At 30.2% G+C, this 19,880-nt stretch overlaps 1 protein-coding gene across 3 annotated transcripts in view; it reads left to right on the top strand.

The window, feature by feature from the left end:
• The window catches only part of Pli (E3 ubiquitin-protein ligase pellino), a 180,714-nt gene that overhangs the window by 131,704 nt on the left and 29,130 nt on the right, over positions 1-19,880 (top strand). For all 3 annotated transcript variants that reach the window (XM_075289538.1, XM_075289547.1, XM_075289556.1), the window contains exon 3: positions 1,010-1,102. In XM_075289538.1, coding sequence (XP_075145653.1) covers positions 1,010-1,102 — 93 coding nt within the window. The remainder of the gene's footprint in view (positions 1-1,009; positions 1,103-19,880) is intronic.

The following is a 19,880-nucleotide window of genomic DNA, read 5'->3' as shown; positions in this document are numbered from 1 at the left end:
CAACAATAACAAAACAAATCGAATGAAGTAAGAGGAAGCACGCTCGAAATAAACCCAGCCAACTTCACTCAAATCGATGATTTGAAATTGGCAAAGGAAAAGAGAAATGTTTGTATAGATTTATTTCGGCAAATGCCGTCTATCATAGACCTTTTTTAGGAAGGTTCAAGTGTGGTTCACTTTGGGTTTGGTGAACTAGCAGAATTTGTTCTGATAATTGGTTGATAGTTTTGCTGCAAGTAGAGGATGCTGATGAGAAATGTGGTAATTCCGAAGCGGGCGTCCATCCAACCATCTTGCAGTCTATAGGGCTTTGCCCAAATAAATTTGACAAACATTCTTTTCCTCTGTTGGTTAAGCTACTCTTGTAGTTTAGTTAACGCAATGGTTTCTAAGCTGAGATCAAAACAACAAATATGATTGAAGTACAAACCAACAATAACAAAACAAAAATAAATTTTCAAAAACAAAATGTTCTATGGAAATTAAATTTTGACTAAATTGACAATGAAATATTTGTTTGGTAGATTTGTGGTAAGTTTTTATACAAATTTTGGTAGATTTTTTTTTGCACGAGTGGTGACCTAGCTGGCTGCTAATTTCTTCTCTAGAGCCACCAAATTGTAAAAATTATTAAAAATTGTGTGAAAAAGTCCCTACATTTTACCACTACGTCCCTACAATACGCTAAATATTAGAAAAAAACTACATATAGGAAATTTCCCTACTTCTAGCAACACTGGTGTCTATTGTAGGTTGTTTAGGAAATAAAAACAGGGTGCTTCCAATTAGGAAAAAAAAAGAAATTGGTTCTTATTCTTCCATATTTTCTTGATGAACCGAGAAATAGGTTTCTCTTTTAATACACCCGAAGAAAAAAGTTAACCCACAACTAAAGAAAATTATGAGTAACATTTCGTTTATGAATTATTCTCTTTTCACTATTTTTAAGTGTTCGATTTTTTACATACACAATTATTTATTTTTTTCCATTGTTGTTTGTTTTTAGCACTGACGGTTCCGAATCACCCACATTGGCTGAATCCGATGCTGATGGTCATGATAAGCCACGCGTCAAATATGGAGAATTGGTTATATTGGGGTAAGTTTGATAAAAGGCATCTTTTTTTATTTTTCTTGTGGTTGGGATTATCCCCACCACCGTATAAATAGGTGAGTAAGATCTTCTTGAACTTGAAATATTCATCATCATTATGATGGATTGAAAGATCTTATCACTTTGGCATTTATTGAAATGTTTGTGTTAAATTATGATTCATAAATGTATCAATAATTCGCTGTATGGGTTAATATATAAAACCAAAAAAAAAAAAAAACATTTTCCATAGAAATCAAATTTTTACAAAATTTTTTATTGAAATAAAATTTTGACAAAAATTTTTATAGGAATAAAATTTTGGCAAAATTTTCACTAGAAATGAATTTTTTTCGAAAAATTTCTATAAAAATAAAATTTTGGCAAAATTTTCTACAAAAATAAAATTTTGCGAAAATTTAAAAAAAAGAAATTTTGCGAAAATTTTCTATAGAATTAACAGGAAGACATAATTTTCTAAAAGAAAAAAATGTTCGCAATATTTTCTATAGGAATACAATTTTGATAAAAATTTTTATAGAAATAACATTTTGACAAAATTTTCTATAGAAATAAAATTTTGCGAAAATTTTCTATGAAAAAAAAATGTTGACAAAATTTTTTATAGAAATAAAATTTTGACAAAATTTTCTATAGAAATAAAATTTTGACAAAATTTTCTATAGAAACAAAATTTTGACAAAATTTTCTATAGAAATAACATTTTGACAAAATTTTCTATAGAAATAAAATTTTGCGAAAATTTTCTATGGAAAAAAAATGTTGACAAAATTTTCTATAGAAATTAAACTTTTGCAATGTTTTCTTTAGAAATAAAATTTTGTCAAGATTTACTATAGGAATAAAATTTTGACAAAATTTTCTATAGAAATAAAATGAAGGCACAATTTTCTAAAAGAAAAAAATGTTCGCAACATTTTCTATAGAAATAAAATTTTGACAAAATTTTCTATAGAAATAAAATTTAGACAAAATTTTCTATAGAAATAAAATTTTGACAAACTTTTCTATAAAAATAAAATTTTAGCAAACTTTTCTATAGGAATAAAATTTTGACAACATTTTCTATAGAAATAAAATTTTGATAAAATTTTCTATAGAAATAAAATTTTGATAAACTTTTCTATAGAAATAAAATTTTGATAAAATTTTCTATAGAATTAACATGAACATAATTTTCTAAAAGAAAAAAAAAATGTTCGCAATATTTTCTATAGGAATACAATTTTGATACAATTTTTTATAGAAATAACATTTTGACAAAATTTTCTATAATAATAAAATTTTGCGAAAATTTTCTATGGAAACAAAATGTTGACAAAATTTTCTATAGAAATTAAACTTTTGCAATGTTTTCTTTAGAAATAAAATTTTGTCAAGATTTACTATAGAAATAAAATTTTGACAAACTTTTCTATAGAAATAAAATGAAGGCACAATTTTCTAACAGGAAAAAATGTTCGCAACATTTTCTATAGAAATAAAATTTTGACAAAATTTTCTATAGAAATAAAATTTTAGCAAACTTTTCTATAGGAATAACATTTTGACAAAATTTTCTATAAAAATAAAATTTTGACAAAATTTTCTATAGAAATAAAATTTTAGCAAACTTTTCTATAGGAATAACATTTTGACAAAATTTTCTATAGAAATAAAATTTTGATAAAATTTTCTATAGAAAAAAAAATTTGAAAAAAATTTCCATAGAAATCAAATTATGACTAAATTTTCTATTGAAAAAAAATTTTGACAAAATTTTCTATAGAAACAAAATTTTGACAAAATTTTCTAAAGACATAAAATTTTGAGAAAATTTTCTATAGGAATAAAATTTTGCGAAAATTTTCTATAGGAATAAAATTTTGGTAATTTTTTTTTGAAATAACATTTTGCGAAAATTTTCTATAGAAATAATGCTGTTGACATTTCTGAGGGTTTCAAAGCTTCTCTAAGTGGTTTCACTGTAATGAGGAACGCCGTTCCGACTCGGCTATGAAAAGGAGGTCCCTTGTCCGTGAGCTTAACATGGAATCGGGCAGCACTCAGTGATAAGAGAGAAGTTCACCAATGTGGTATCACAATGGACTGAATAGTCTAAGTGAGCCTGATACATCGGGCTGCCACCTAACCTAACCTATAGGAATACAATTTTGGCAAAAATTTCTGTAAATATAAAATTTTGACAACATTTTCTATAGAAAGAATAATTTTGAAAAAAATTTCCATAGAAATCAAATTTTGATAAGTTTCTATAGAAATAAAATTTTGGCAAAATTTTCTATAGAAATAATTTTTTTTGAAAATTTTTTTGAAAATGTTTGCAACATTTTCTATAGAAATAAAATTTTGACAAAATTTTCTATAGGAATAACATTTTGAATAACATTTTGCGAAAATTTTCTATGGAAAAAACATTTTGACAAAATTTTCTATAGAAATCAAATTTTTGCAACATTTTCTATAGAAATCAAATTTTGACAAAATTTTCTTTAGGAATAAAATTTTGGTACAATTTTCTATAGGAATAAAATTTTGGCAAACATCTTTGAGGCTTTGTTGTGCCGCTCCGATGCTGCGATTTCAGTTTACAACAAGTCTGCCATCTCGACTCCACCACTGAGACTTCAGTCTAGAGTTCAACTATAGCGATTTGGGTCTGGAGCTCAACCACTGAGATTTCAGTCTGTATTTCAGCCACTAGGAGTTCAACCTTTCAGATCCGGTGTTGCAATCGTAGAAGTAAAATATTCGAACTCCATTGTGGTGCAATGGCTAGATTGCCCGTCCATGATCCTCGATTGAACTCATGATCCTTTGTATGCAATAAGGTTCATGGGTTCAATCCCAGTTTCGGCCTAACACTGGAAAAAAATGTTTAATGTATTTCTTCTCAATAACCTTGGTGATATTTCTGAACGTTTCAAATCTCCTCTAAGAAATTGCGTTAGTAATGTGACACACTGTTCAGACCCGAATATAAAGTAAATGTCGCCATTGTTGGCACTCTGTCTTACAATTTAAATCCTTAAACGAAATCCCATTATCTATAAAAATAAGAGTGTCAAGTATTTTTTTTTTAAATTCAATTTGGAATTACTTTTTTATGTAACCGACCCAATTGCATTATATTTATGATTTCTCTATACGAGTATTATATTTGAATTGAATGTACTTTTATTTATTCATTCACCATTCTCTCCACCACCATCATCGTCGTCATCATCATCAGTATCAGTCGTATTGCAATTAGTCTCACCTAATTGGATTAAATTCTAACAATAGCACACTCAATATCACCATAGTAATACGAATTTTTTTATTGTCGAAGTCGAAGAAAACAATTAAATTCTTTTAATTGTAGTGAACAAATTGAAGAATGCAAAAAGCAAAAATGCTTCTGGAGGACGACACGATAGACAACAAGTATCATTTACCTTCTCAAGAAAACAAATTTAAATTGGTATTAACATAGATTGATTTAAATACTTTTGATATCTTTTATTGAGATGTTGGAATTTGTTTTGGTGAAGGTAAATAACATGGTTAATTTTTTATACCCACCACCATAGAATGGTGACGGGGGTATAATAAGTTTGTCATTCCGTTTGTAACACATCGAAATATCGATTTCCGACTATATAAAGTATATATATTCTTGATCAGGGAGAAATTCTAAGACGATATAACGATGTCCGTCTGTCTGTCTGTCTGTTGTAATCACGCTACAGTCTTCAATAATGAAGCAATCGTGCTGAAATTTTGCACAAACTCGTCTTTTGTCTGCAGGCAGGTCAAGTTCGAAGATGGGATATATCGGTCCAGGTTTTGATATAGTCCCCATATAAACCGACCACCCGATTTGGGGTCTTGGGCTTATAGAAATCGTAGTTTTTATCCAATTTGCCTGAAATTTGAAATCTAGAGGTATTTTGTGACCATAAAGAGGTGTGCCAAAAATGGTGAGTATCGGTTCATGTTTTGGTATAGCCCCCATATAGACCGATCTCCCGTTTTTATACCCTCCATCATAGGATGGGGGTATATTAACTTTGTCATTCCGTTTGTAACACATCGAAATATTGCTCTAAGACCCCATAAAGTATATATATTCTGGGTCGTGGTGAAATTCTGAGTCGATCTAAGCATGTCCGTCCGTCCGTCCGTCCGTCCGTCTGTTGAAATCACGCTAACTTCCGAACGAAACAAGCTATCGACTTGAAACTTGGCACAAGTAGTTGTTATCGATGTAGGTCGGATGGTATTGAAAATGGGCCATATCGGTCCACTTTTACGTATAGCCCCCATATAAAGGGACCCTCAGATTTGGCTTGTGGAGCCTCTAACAGAAGCATATTTCATCCGATCCAGCTGAAATTTGGTACGTGGTGTTGGTATATGGTCTCTAACAATCATGCAAAAATTGGTCCACATCGGTCCATAATTATATATAGCCCCCATATAAACCGATCCCCAGATTTGGCTTGTGGAGCCTCTAAGAGAAGCATATTTCATCCGATCCGGCTAAAATTTGGTACATGGTGTTGGTATATGGTCTCTAACAATCATGCAAAAATTGGTCAACATCGGTCCATAATTATATATAGCCCCCATATAAACCGATCCCCAGATTTGGCTTGCGGAGCCTCAAAGAGAAGCAAATTTCATCCGATCCGGCTGAAATTTGGTACATGATGTTGGTATATGGTCTCTAACAACCATGCAAAAATTGGTCCACATCGGTCCATAATTATATATAGCCCCCATATAAACCGATCCCCAGATTTGGCTTGTGGAGCCTCAAAGAGAAGCAAATTTCATCCGATCCGGCTGAAATTTGGTACATGGTGTTGGTATATGGTCTCTAACAATCATGCAAAAAGTGGTCCACATCGGTCCATAATTATATGTAGCCCCTATATAAACCGATCTCCACATTTGGCTTGCGAAGCCTCAAAGAGAAGCAAATTGCATCCGATCCGGCTGAAATTTTGTACATGGTATTGGTATATGGTCTCTAGCAACCGTGCAAAAATTGGTCCACATCGGTCCATAATTATATATAGCGCACATATAAACCGATCCCCAGATTTGGATTGCGGAGCCTCTAAGAGAAGCAAATTTCATCCGATCCGGTTGAAATTTGGTACATGGTATTGGTATATGGTCTCTAGCAACCGTGCAAAAATTGGTCCATATCGGCCCATAAATATATATAGCCCTCATATAAAACGTTCTCCAGATTTGACCTCCGGAGCCTCTTGGAGGAGCACAATTCATCCGATCCGGTTCAAATTAGGAACGTGGTGTTAGTATATGGTCGCTAACAAACATACCAAAATTGGTCCAATCACACAAAAATTGGTCCATATCGGTTCATAATCATGTTTGCCACTGAGCCAAAAATAATCTACCAAAATTTTATTTCTATAGAAAATTTTGTCAAAATTTTATTTCTAGAGAAAATTTTGTTAAAATTTTATTCGGTTCATAATAAAATTTTCATCATTGTCAAAATTTTATTTCTATAGAAAATTTTGTTCAAATTTTATTCGGTTCATAATTATGGTTGCCACTCGAGCCAAAAATAATCTACCAAGATTTTATTTTTATAGAAAAATTTGTCAAAAGTTTATTTCTATAGAAAATTTTGTTAAAATTTTATTTCTGTAGACATTTTTGTCAAAATTTTCTTTCTATAGAAAAATTTGTGAAAATTTTTATTTCTATAGAAAATTTTGTGAAAATTTTATTTCTATAGAAAATTTTGTTAAAATTTTATTTCTGTAGAAAATTTTGTCAAAATTTTATGTCTACTTTGTCAAACTGAATTATATACGTATTGGATCGATCTTTTTTTTGATTTAATATATACCACGTATGGACTTACATACAATTTAGAAGATGGTGTTAGGAGGTTTTAAGATACCTTGCCATCGGCAAGCGTTACCGCAACTCAAGTAATTCGATTGTGGATGGCAGTGTTTAGAAGAAGTCTCTACGCAATCCATGATGGAGGGTACATAAGCTTCGGCCTGGCCGAACTTACGGCCGTACATACTTGTTACTTCTTGGGCTTATAGAAACCACAGTTTTTATTCAATTTACCTGAAATTGGAAATCTAGAGGTATTGTAGGACCACAAATACGTGTGCCAAAAATTGTGAGTATCGGCCCATGTTTTGGTATGGTCCCCATATAAAACGATCTCCCGATTTGGGGTCTTGGGCTTATAGAAACCGTAGTTTTTATCCCATTTGTCTGAAATTGGAAATCTAGAGGTATTTTAGCACCATAAAGAGGTGTGCCGAAAATGGTGAGTATCGGTCCATATTTTGGTATAGCCCCCATATAGACCGATTTCCCGATTTTACTTCTTGGGCTTCTAGAATCCGTACTTTATATACAATTTGCCTGAAATTGGAAATCTAGATGTATTTTTGGACCATAAATAGGTGTGCCGAAAATGATGAGTATCGGTTCATATTTTGGTATAGTCCCCATATTGACCGATTTCTCGATTTTACTTCTTGGACTTCTAGAATCCAAAGTTTTTATCCAATTTGCCTGAAATTGGAAATCTAGAGGTATTTTCGGGCCATAAAGAGGTGTGCCGAAAACGGTGAGTATCGGTCCATATTGTAGTATAGCCCCCATAAAAACGATTTCCAGATTTAACTCCTTGGGTTTCTAGAAGCCGTATTTTTTATCTGATTTGCCTGAAATTCTAAATATTCTGGTATTTGAGGCTCACAAAAACGTGTATCAGATTAAGTTTTTATCGGTCCATTTGACCGACTTCACTTCTTGAGGGTGTAGAAGGCCAACTGATCATGAAAATTGCTTGAAACTCAATGTAAAATTTCCAAATTTTACTTCTCGGGTGAAAATCTACAGATTTAAGATTTCAAATCAAGACGTTATGTTATAATTTTCTTGCACACTTACAAGAGATGTTAATAATTCCTCTAAAAGTCAAACAAAAATGGTTCTTATAAATCCAGAATCTGATATAGTCCTCATAGGTGAAATCTTTAAATTTATCTTCCGGAAGTGTCCTCAAGCCCTCCTGAAATTTCAAAGGAAACCCTATTATTTGGTTCATGGTGGTGGGTATTTAAGATTCGGCCCGGCCGAACTTACTGCTGTATATACTTGTTTTTTCGTATTTTAGGCATTGCACAGTAAATGTAGTCAAAAGGCTGTAGCAAAGGCTCCTGGCAAAATGTTCGTCAAAATTTTATTTTTATAGAAAGTTTAGTCAAAACTTTATTTCTATAGAAAATTTTTTTAATTTTATTTTTATAGAAAATTTTATCAAAATTTTATATCTATAGAAAATTTTATTTCTATTTTGTCAAATTTTTGTTTGTATAGAAAATTTGTCAAGTTTTTGCTTTTATAGAAAATTTTGTCAAATTTTTGTTTATAAAGGGTGATACGGTCAAAATTTGGTCAAGGGAAAACGCGTGTAAATCGGTGAAATCGTTTATTTAAAAAATCAAATTAAATTTCTTTTTCAAGTTCAATTAGTATAAAATTCAGGAAAAATATTCAGTTAGGATTTCGCTTTTCCAAATCCGAATTGCCGGGCCTCACGCTTGACACCTGCCATCAGATTTTGTACAGCCACCTTGTCCACCTTCTTCGCCGCAGAAAGCCAGTTTGCCTTGAACTGCTGCTCGTCCTTAGCAGTTTTTTGGTCTTCTTTAGGTTTCGCTTGAAAATAGCCCAGTATTTCTCAATTGGGCGGAACTCTGGCGTGTTGGGAGGGTTCTTGTCCTTGGGAACCACCTGCAAGTTGTTGGCGGCGTACCACTCCATGGCCTTTTTACCGTAATGGCATGATGCCAAATCTGGCCAAAACAGTACGGAACAACCGTGTTTCTTCAGGAAAGGCAGCAGACGTTTATTCAAACACTCTTTCACGTAAATTTCTTGGTTGACAGTCCCGGAAGCTATGAAAATGCTGCTTTTCAAGCCACAGGTACAGATGGCTTGCCAAACCAGATATTTCTTTGCGAACTTTGACAGTTTTATGTGCTTGAAAATATCTGCTACCTTTCCCCTTCCTTTTGCCGTATAAAACTCCTGTCCCGGAAGCTGCTTGTAGTCGGCTTTGACGTAGGTTTCGTCGTCCATTACCACGCAGTCAAACTTCGTCAGCATCGTCGTGTACAGCCTCCGGGATCGCGCTTTGGCCGCCGTATTTTGTTTATCATCACGATTTGGAGTCACTACCTTCTTGTAAGTCGATAGTCCGGCTCGTTTTTTGGCTCGATGCACGGTTGTAGACGATACACCCAGCTTATTTGCGGCATCTCGGAGAGAGAGGTTAGGGTTTCGCTTGAAACTACCGGCAACTCTCTTTGTCGTCTCAGCGGCTTCCGGTTTTCGATTTCCCCCCGACAAACGTTCCCCAAACACTTTAATTACATTTGTAACGGTTGATTTGACAACTTTTAGCGATTTTGCCAGCTTTGCGTGCGAGTAGCTCGGATTTTCGCGATGCGCGAAAAAAATGCTTGGACGGCATTTTGACAACTGAATAGTGAATTCCAAAATCAAAATAGGAGCAACATTCTACACACACACACCTTCAAAATGAGGGGTGTTCAGGTTTTTTAAATACAAAATTGAAAGAAATACGTCAAGTTTATATTGACCAAATTTTGACCGTATCACCCTTTATAAAAAATTTTGTCAAAAGTTTAGTTATCATTTTGTCAATATTTTATTCCTATAGAAAATTTTGTCAACATTTTGTATACGAGGGCAGTTCGGAAACTTCTTAGCCTAACACAAAAAGCGCGGTATAAACAGAAAGAAGTTAAGTGTTTTGGAAACTTCCATCTCTGTTATGATCACATGTTAAATTTTGTTTCGATCTGGCAACTCCTTCATATAGAAACAGGTGTTCAAAAAGACGCATCCGCAATTTTTTTGCAATGGAAAAATTAGAAATGCGTGCTGTCATTAAATATTTACATAAAAAAGGTTTATCGGGACAAGAAATTCATAATGATATGGTGAATGTGTTAGGTGAAAGTGCTCTTTCATATGCAACAGTAAAAAATTGGGTTGCTGAATTTAAACGTGGTCGTACAAGCATTGAAGATGAACCACGTAGTGGACGTCCAAAAACAGCACCACAACAGAAATTGTAGCCAAAGTGCTACAATTTCTGTTGTGGTGATCGACGAATAAAAGTGCGTGAAATTGCTAATGTCATGGGCATCTCAAATGATCGAGACCATTTAATTTTGCATGAAGAACTACAGATGGAAAAGCTTTCTGCAAGATGGGTGCCGCATTTCTTAACAGTCGATCAAAAACTCATAAGAATGAACATTTCTCAAGCTTGTTTGCATCGTTTTAAGCGAAATAACATGAATTTTAAGCGTGGTTTCATAACTGTTGCTGAGACATGGATCCACCACAGAGGCAAAAGAACAATCCAAACAATGGACTGAAGCTGGAGGAAGGCCCCAAAGAAGGCAAAAACAATTCAATCGGCTGGTAAGGTTATGGTAACGGTTTTTTGGGACTTCAAAGGTATTTTATTGATTGACTATCTGCAAAAGAGTAAAACAATAAATTCAGAGTACTATTGCAACCTTTTGTGGATCAATTAAATGTACAAATTCGAGAAAAACGTCCCGTATTACGACACAAAAAAATAATTTTTCAACAAGACCGCGCACCAGCGCACAAGAGTGTTTTAACAATGGCTAAAATCAACGAATTAAAGTACGAGTTGCTTGACCACCCACCTTATTCTCCTGATTTAGCTCCTAGTGACTTTTACTTGTTCCCAAATCTAAAAAAAAATTCTTTGCTGGCAAGCGTTTTACCTGAAATGAAGATGCAATTACAGTTGTAAACCGCTACTTTGAAGACCTTGAGGAAAACTATTTTAATCAAGGGATAGAATTGAATTAGATATCGGGAAAATGGGGAAGGGTTTTCCGGTTAAACCAGAAAAACAGGCAAATCTCTACTTTCCATGTTAAAAGCCACCGTGGTGCAATGGTTAGCATGCCCGTCTTGCATACACAAGGTCGTGGGTTCGATTCCTGGATTATCCCACCTAAGTAATGCTGGTGACATTTCTGAGGGTTTCAAAACTTCTCTAAGTGGTTTCACTGCAATGTGGAACGCCGTTCGGACTCGGCTGTAAAAAGGAGGTCCCTTGTCATTGAGCTTAACATGGAATCGGGCAACACTCAGTGATAAGAGAGAAGTTCACCACTGTGGTATCACAATGGACTGAATAGTCTAAGTGAGCCTGATACATGGGACTGCCACTTAACGTAGCCCAACCTAATGGAAAAACCACCAAGCGTTGCAAAATACTGTGCTTGCCAATTGTCACCGCATGTCACTCCTTTGGTGAAGCAACACTGTGAATAAATAACATTTTGACTAAATTTTCTATAAAAATACAATTGTGACAAAATTTTGTATAGAAAAATTTTTTTACAAAATGTTTAAAAAATATTCTATAGAAATAAAATTTTGAGAAAATGTTGCTATATAAATAATTTTTTTTTTTTTTTAAATTTTGTATAGAAATAACATTTTGATAAAACTTTCTTTAAAAACAAGTATATACAGCAGTAAGTTCGGCCGGGCCGAATCATAAATACCCACCACCATGAACCAAATAATAGGGTTTCCTTTGAAATTTCAGGAGGGCTTGAGGACACTTCCGGAAGATAAATTGAAAGATTTCACCTATGAGGACTATATCAGATTCTGGATTTATAAGAACCATTTTTGTTTGAGTTTTAGAGGAATCATTAACATCTCTTGTAAGTGTGCAAGAAAATTATAAAATAACGTCTTGATTTGAAATCTTAAATCTGTAGAAGTAAAATTTGGAAATTTTACATTGAGTTTCAAGCAATTTTCATGATCAGTGCGCCTTCTACACCCTCAAGAAGTGAAGTCGGTCTATATGGAGGCATTACCAAATGGACCGATAAAAACTTAATCCGATACACGTTTTTGTGAGTCTAAAATACCAGAATATTTACAATTTCAGGCAAATCAGATAAAAACTACGGTTTCTAGAAACCCAAGGAGTTAATTCGGGAGATCGTTCTTATGGGGGCTATACTAAAATATGGACTGATACTCACCGTTTTCGGCACACCTCTTTATGACCCGAAAATACCTCTAGATTTCCAATTTCAGGCAAATAGGAAAAAAAACTTCGGATTCTAGAAGCCCAAGAAGTAAAATCGGGAAATTGTTCTTATGGGGGCTATACCACAATATGGACCGATACTCACCATTTTCGGCACACCTCTTTATGGTTCTAAAATACCTCTAGATTTCCAATTTCAGACAAATTGGATAAAAACTACGGTTTCTATAAGCCCAAGACCCCAAATCGGGAGATCGGTCTATATGGGTGCTATACCAAAATATGAACCCATACTTACAATTTTTGGCACACGTATTTGTGGTCCTACAATACCTCTAGATTTCCAATTTCAGGCAAATAGGATAAAAACTTCGGATTCTAGAAGCCCAAGAAGTAAAATCGGGAAATCGGTCTATATGGGGGCTATACCAAAATATGGACCGATACTCACCATTTGTGGCACACCTCTTTATGGTCATAAAATACCTCTAGATTTCAAATTTCAGGCAAATTGGATAAAAAACTTCGATTTATATAAGCCCAAGACCCCAAATCGGGAGGTCGGTTTATATGGGGACTATATCATAACCTGGACCGATATAGCCCATCTTCGAACTTGACCTACCTGCAGACAAAATACGAGTTTGTGCAAAATTTTAGCACGATTGCGTCATTATTGAAGACTGTAGCGTGATTACAACAGACAGACATACGGACAGACGGACATCGTTATATCGGCTTAGAATTTCTCCCTGATCAAGAATATATATACTTTATATAGTCGGAAATCGATTTTTCGATGTGTTACAAACGGAATGACAAACTTATTATACCCCCGTCACCATTCTATGGTGGTGGGTATAAAAATTACAAAATTTTCTATAGAAATAAAATTTTGAGAAAATGTTGCTATAGAAATAAAATGTTTACAAAATTTTGTATAGAAATAACATTTTGATAAAACTTTCTACAGAAAAAAAATATTTGTCAAAATTTTCTATAGAAATAAAATTTTGACAAAATTTTCCAAAAAGAAAAAAATTGACAAAATTTTCTATAGAGAAAAAATGTTGACAAAATTTTCTATAGAGAAAAAATTTTGACAAAATTTTTTATAGAGAAAAAATTTTGACAAAATTTTCTATAGAGAAAAAATGTTGACAAAATTTTCTATAGAGAAAAAATTTTTGACAAAATTTTCTTTAGAAATAAAATTTTGACAAAGTCATCTATGGAGAAAAAATTTTGACAAATTTTTCTTTAGAAATAATATGTTGACAAAATTTGCTACAGAAATAAAATTTTCTATAGAAATAAAAATTTTGCAAAATTTTCTTTAGAAATAATATGTTGACAAAATTTGCTACAGAAATAAAATTTTGACAAAAATTTCTATAGAAATAAAAATTTTGCAAAATTTTCTTTAGAAATAAATTTTTGGCAGAATTTTCTATAGAGAAAAAATGTTGACAAATTTTTCTATAGAAATAAAATGTTGACAAAATATTCAATAGAAAAAAAATTTCGACAAAATTTTCTACAGAAATAAAATTTTGACAAAATTTTCTATGGAAATAAAATTTTGACAAAATGTTGCTATATAAATAAATTTTTTATAAATGTTTGTATAGAAATAACATTTTGACAAAACTTTCTATAGAAAAAAAAATTTTCAATAGAAATAATATTGTGAGAACATGTTGCTATATAAATAAAATTTTTACAAAATTTCGTATAGAAATAACATTTTGATAAAATTTTTGGTGGGTATAAAAATTAAAAAATTTTCTATAGAAATAAAATTTTGAGAAAATGTTGCTGTAGAAATAAAATGTTTACAAAATTTTGTATAGAAATAACATTTCGATAAAACTTTCTATAGAAAAAAAATATTTGTCAAAATTTTCTATAGAAATAAAATTTTGACAAAATTTTCTATAGAGAAAAAATGTTGACAAAATTATCTATAGAGTAAAAATTTTGACAAAATTTTCTATAGAGAAAAAATTTTGACAAAATTTTCTATAGAGAAAAAATTTTGACAAAATTTTCTATAGAGAAAAAATTTTGACAAAATTTTCTATAGAGAAAAAATTTTTGACAAAATTTTCTTTAGAAATAAAATTTTGACAAAATCTTCTATGGAGAAAAAATTTTGACAAATTTTTCTTTAGAAATAATATGTTGACAAAATTTGCTACAGAAATAAAATTTTGACAAAATTTTCTATAGAAATAAAAATTTTGCAAAATTTTCTTTAGAAATAATATGTTGACAAAATTTGCTACAGAAATAAAATTTTGACAAAAATTTCTATAGAAATAAAAATTTTGCAAAATTTTCTTTAGAAATAAATTTTTGGCAGAATTTTCTATAGAGAAAAAATGTTGACAAATTTTTCTATAGAAATAAAATGTTGACAAAATATTCAATAGAAAAACAATTTCGACAAAATTTTCTACAGAAATAAAATTTTGACAAAATTTTCTATGGAAATAAAATTTTGACAAAATGTTGCTATATAAATAAATTTTTTATAAATTTTTGTATAGAAATAACATTTTGACAAAACTTTCTATAGAAAAAAAAATTTTCAATAGAAATAATATTGTGAGAACATGTTGCTATATAAATAAAATTTTTACAAAATTTCGTATAGAAATAACATTTTGATAAAATTTTCTATAGAAAAAAATTTTGACAAAATTTTCTATAGAAAAAAATTTTGACTAGAAATAACATTTTGATAAAACTTTCTAAAAAAAAAATGTACAAAATTTTCTATAGAAATAAAATTTTGAGAAAATGTTGTTATAGAAATAAAATTTTTACAAATTTTGTATAGAAATAACATTTTGATAAAACTTTCTATAAAAAAAATTTTTTTGTGGCAAAATTTTCTATAGAAATAAAATTTTGACAAAATTTTCTTTAGAAATAAAATTTGACAGAATTTTCTATAGAGAAAAAAATTTTGAAAAATTTTTCTTTAGAAATAACATGTTGACAAAATTTTGACAAAATTTTCTATAGAAATAACGCTCAAAATAAACCCAGCCAACTAAATTCAAATCGATGATTTGACAGTGGCATAGGAAAAGAGATATGTTTGTTTTGAATTTATTTCGGCATAAGCCGGCTATCATACAAAACCTTTTTTCGGGAGGGTCAAGTGTGGTTCATTGTTGGGTTTAATGAACTGCCTGAATTTATTCTGATAAATGGTTGATAGTTTTGCTGCAAGTAGAGGATGCTGATGAGGAATGTGGTAATTCCGAAACGTGCGTCCATCCAACCATCTTGCAGTCTATAGGGCTTTGCCCAAATAAATTTGACAAACACTCTTTTCCTCTGTTGGTTAAGCTACACTTGTAGTTTAGTCAATGTATGGTTTTAAGCTGCAATAAAAAAAAAAAAAAAACAACAATAAAATGTTGACAAAATTTTCTATAGAAATAAAATTTTAACAAAATTTTCGTTAGAAAAATAACATGTTGACAAAAGTTTCTTTAGAAATAACATGTTGACAAAATTTTCTACAGAAATAAAATTTTGACAAAATTTTCTATAAAAAAAATTTACAAAATTTTCAATAGAAATAAAATTTTGAGAAAATGTTGCTACAAAAATAAAATTTTAACAAAATTTTCTATAGAAATAAAATTTTCTATAGAAAAAAAATTTTGACAAAATTTTCTATAGAAATGAAATTTTGACAATTTTTTTATAGAAACCTTTTGTCTAAATTTGTTTGCTGTCATAGAATATTTCCATAGTTATATATTCTATAAAATTCCATTTAACCAACCTCACGTAATATTCGCTTTACTTACAGAAAAATGCATTGTGTTGGTCGGTATGCAATTTGATTTCTTACAAAATGAACTCATTTAACTTTCATTGTAAATATTGTTGATTTTGTTTCTCGTGTTTTCTCGCTCACCATCGACTTTCCCAAGGTAGTTTCCGGTGCACTAAATAAATTTACTTTACGGGCCACAAATTTTGCTACAAAGCAAATTCAATGTTGAAAGCTTTTTCTAGTGATAATTCGTTTATTATCATTTCCTCAGACCGAAAGAAAATCGAAAGTACAGTTAAGTGTTAAATAATTGAAAGCAATTGTTTGTGTTTATTTCTTTTAAATATTTACTTTTACAATAAAACGACGTTCGTTATTGTCTGTTATCTTTTGTTTTTTTTTTTATTTTTAATCTGAATAAAGATTTCTTAAGATTTCATTATCGACCCCCATACTGCATTGGAAACGTTTATTCAAGGATATTATATGAATGAGCTGTGTAATAATGACCTCCACAATATATTGCTGAACTTTTTTTTACAATGCAGTTCACTTTGAGACATATAAAGAAGTCATAAATGTAGCAGCCTGTTCTTACTTCCACCGTCTGGCTGACAGTGGTAATTAAATTTCATGGACTTTATGAAAGCGACTTTACAAAATCCAATACATTTAGGATGTATGCTGGACTTAATTGAAGCTAAATGAAGTTCTTTTTTCTGTTAGATGCAGGCTTACATTAATTTACAGTAAATTTTGAAAAGTGCTAATGAAGGCATTTTCATATGTGGATAACCTACATCATATAATCGATGTATCCAACCCCAATCATGCAGGGATATCCATGGTTAAAGTTTACATATTTCCTGAGAAGTAAAATCTGGAAATCGGGGGCTTTATGTAATTATGGACAAATTTTTGCACGAATCGTAGAGACCAGATACTAACATCACGTACCAACTTTCAACAGTATCGGATGAAATTTTCTCCTCCAGGAGGCCCAATAAGTAAAATCTGGAAATCGGTTTATATGAGATCCTCCAAGAGGATCCGAAAGCAAAATCTGGGGATCGGTTTATATTGAGAGGGGGGCTATATAAAATTGTGGACCGATATGATCCATTTTGTTCTTTGGTTTGGCCCAATTCGATCAATTAATTTCGTGATTGAAGACAAAAAATATGTACAACATTAAAAAGACAATCTTTTGAAAAAATATTTGATGGTGGCAAAGGAAAAGAGAGATGTTTGCATGAATTTATTTCGGCATAAGCCGGCGATCATAAACCTTTTTTCGGAGGTTTCAAGTGTGGTTCACTTTGGGTTTAGTGAACTGCCTGAATTTATTCTGATAATTGGTTGATAGTTTTACTGCAAGTAGAGGATGCTGATGAGGAATGTGGTAATTCCGAAACGTGCGTCCATCCAACCATCTTGCAGTCTATAGGGCTTTGCCCAAATTATTTCCTCTCTTGGTTAAGCAAACATTATTTTCCTCTCTTGGTTAAGCTACTCTTAAAGCTGAAATCAAAACAACAAATATGATTGAAGTAGAAACCACCAATAAAAAACAAAACACGAAATAGATTTTTGACAAAATTTTCTATAAAAAAAATTGACAAAATTTTCTACTAAAATAAAATTTTGACAAAATTTTCTATAGATATAAAATTTTGATAAAATTTTCTATAGATATAAAATTTTGACAAAATTTTCTATAGAAATAAAATTTTGACAAAATTTTCTATAGAAAAAAATTTTTGACAAAATTTTCTTTAAAAATAAATATTTGACAAAATTTTCTTTAAAAATAAAATTTTGACAGAATTTTCTATCGAAATAAAATTTTTACAAAATTTTCGATAGAAATAAAGTTTTGACAAAATTTTCTATAGAAATAAAATTTTGACAAAATTTTCTATAGGAAAAAAATTTTGACAAAATTTTCTATAGATATAAAATTTTACAAAATTTTCTATAGAAAGCAAAATTTTCACAAAATTGTCTATAGAAATAAAATTTTGACAAAATTTTCTATAGAAATAAAATTTTGTTGTTGTTTTTTATTTCAGCTTAAAACCATACATTGACTAAACTACAAGAGTAGCTTAACCAACAGAGGAAAAGAATGTTTGTCAAATTTATTTGGGCAAAGCCCTATAGACTGCAAGAACAGAACCAACAATAACAAAACGAAATAAAATTTTTACAAAATTTTCTATCGAAATAAAATTTTTACAAAATTTTCTATCGAAATAAAATTTAGACAAATTTTCTATAGAAATAAAATTTTTTATAGAAATAAAAATTTGACAAAAATTTCTATAGAAATGAAAAATTTGACAAAATTTACTATAGAAACACAAAATTTAAAAAATTTTCTATTGAAATAAAATTTTGACAATATTTTCTATCGAAATAAAATTTTGACAAAATTTTCGATAGAAACAAAATTTTGACAAAATTTTCTATAGAAATAAAATTTTGACAATATTTTCTATCGAAATAAAATTTTGACAAAATTTTCGATAGAAATAAAATTTTGACAAAATTTTCTATAGAAATAAAATTTTGACAAAATTTTCTATAGGTACAAAATTTTGACAAAATTTTCTATAGATATAAAATTTGACAAAATTTTCTAAAGAAATAAAATTTTGACAAAAATTTCTATAGAACGAAAAAATTAACAAAATTTTCTATTGAAATTACATTTTGACAAAATTTTCTACTAAAATAAAATTTTAACAAAATTTTCTACTAAAATAAAATTTTAACAGAATTTTCTACTAAAATAAAATTTTTGACAAAATTTTCTATAGAAATAAAATTTTGATAAAATTTTTTATAGGAATAAAAATTTGACAAAATTTTCTATAGAAATAAAAAAATTTGACAAAATTTAATATACAAACAAAAAATTTACAAAATTTTCTATTAAAATAAAATTTTGACAAAATTTTCTATTAAAATAAAATTTTGACAAAATTTTCTATTAAAATAAAATTTTAACAAAATTTTCTATAGAAATAAAATTTTTATAAAATTTTCTATAGAAATAAAATTTTGACAAAATTTTCTATAGAAATAAAATTTTGACAAAATTTTCTATATATAGAAATAAAATGTTGACAACATTTTCTATTGAAATAAAATTTTGACAAAATTTTCTAAAGAAATATAATTTTATGATTACTAATTTTGTTCGGCTTGAGGACATAGAAACAATCGATTATTGATTTGTTTTAATATTTATTTCCAATATTTCGGTTAGTGCCACTAACCATCTTCTGGGATTTTGTATCTACATAAAATACAAAAATTAAATTACATTTAATGTTCACAAAAATCACAATTGTTATTGAAAATATATTTTATCGAAAAATAACTAACTTGAGTTCTTGTGCTGCTGTTTGTTTCGCAATTCACCGTACACTAAACTTCGTTTGTGTCGATGCTTGTTTATAATATCTCGATACATTCTGGCGCATTCTTCCGTGTCTTTTTTGAAATTCATTCTTTGTCAGGAGAGAGATCTATTATATTGAGCATCTCAAGAGTGTATCTTCGTCTATGATTATTCTCTTGAGCAAGTATCTGGACGTCTGTAAAGTTGGGCTTGTGTCCTGTTGTTGTACAGTGAGCTGCCAGTGCTGTTTTTTGTTCTACCGACTTGTATGTAGCTTTATGGTCTGATTTATGCGACGAAAGTCTTGTCTTAAGTTTAGTCATTGTAGTGCCAATATTGGAAACAAATATTAAAACAAATCAATAATCGATTGTTTCTATGACCTCAAGCCGAACAAAAT

The sequence above is a fragment of the Haematobia irritans genome, chromosome 1, assembly GCF_050003625.1.
Source record: "Haematobia irritans isolate KBUSLIRL chromosome 1, ASM5000362v1, whole genome shotgun sequence".
NCBI classification, from domain to species: domain Eukaryota; kingdom Metazoa; phylum Arthropoda; class Insecta; order Diptera; family Muscidae; genus Haematobia; species Haematobia irritans.
Note: the sequence above shows the minus strand (reverse complement) of the source record. Positions and strands in the feature narration are given on the sequence as shown.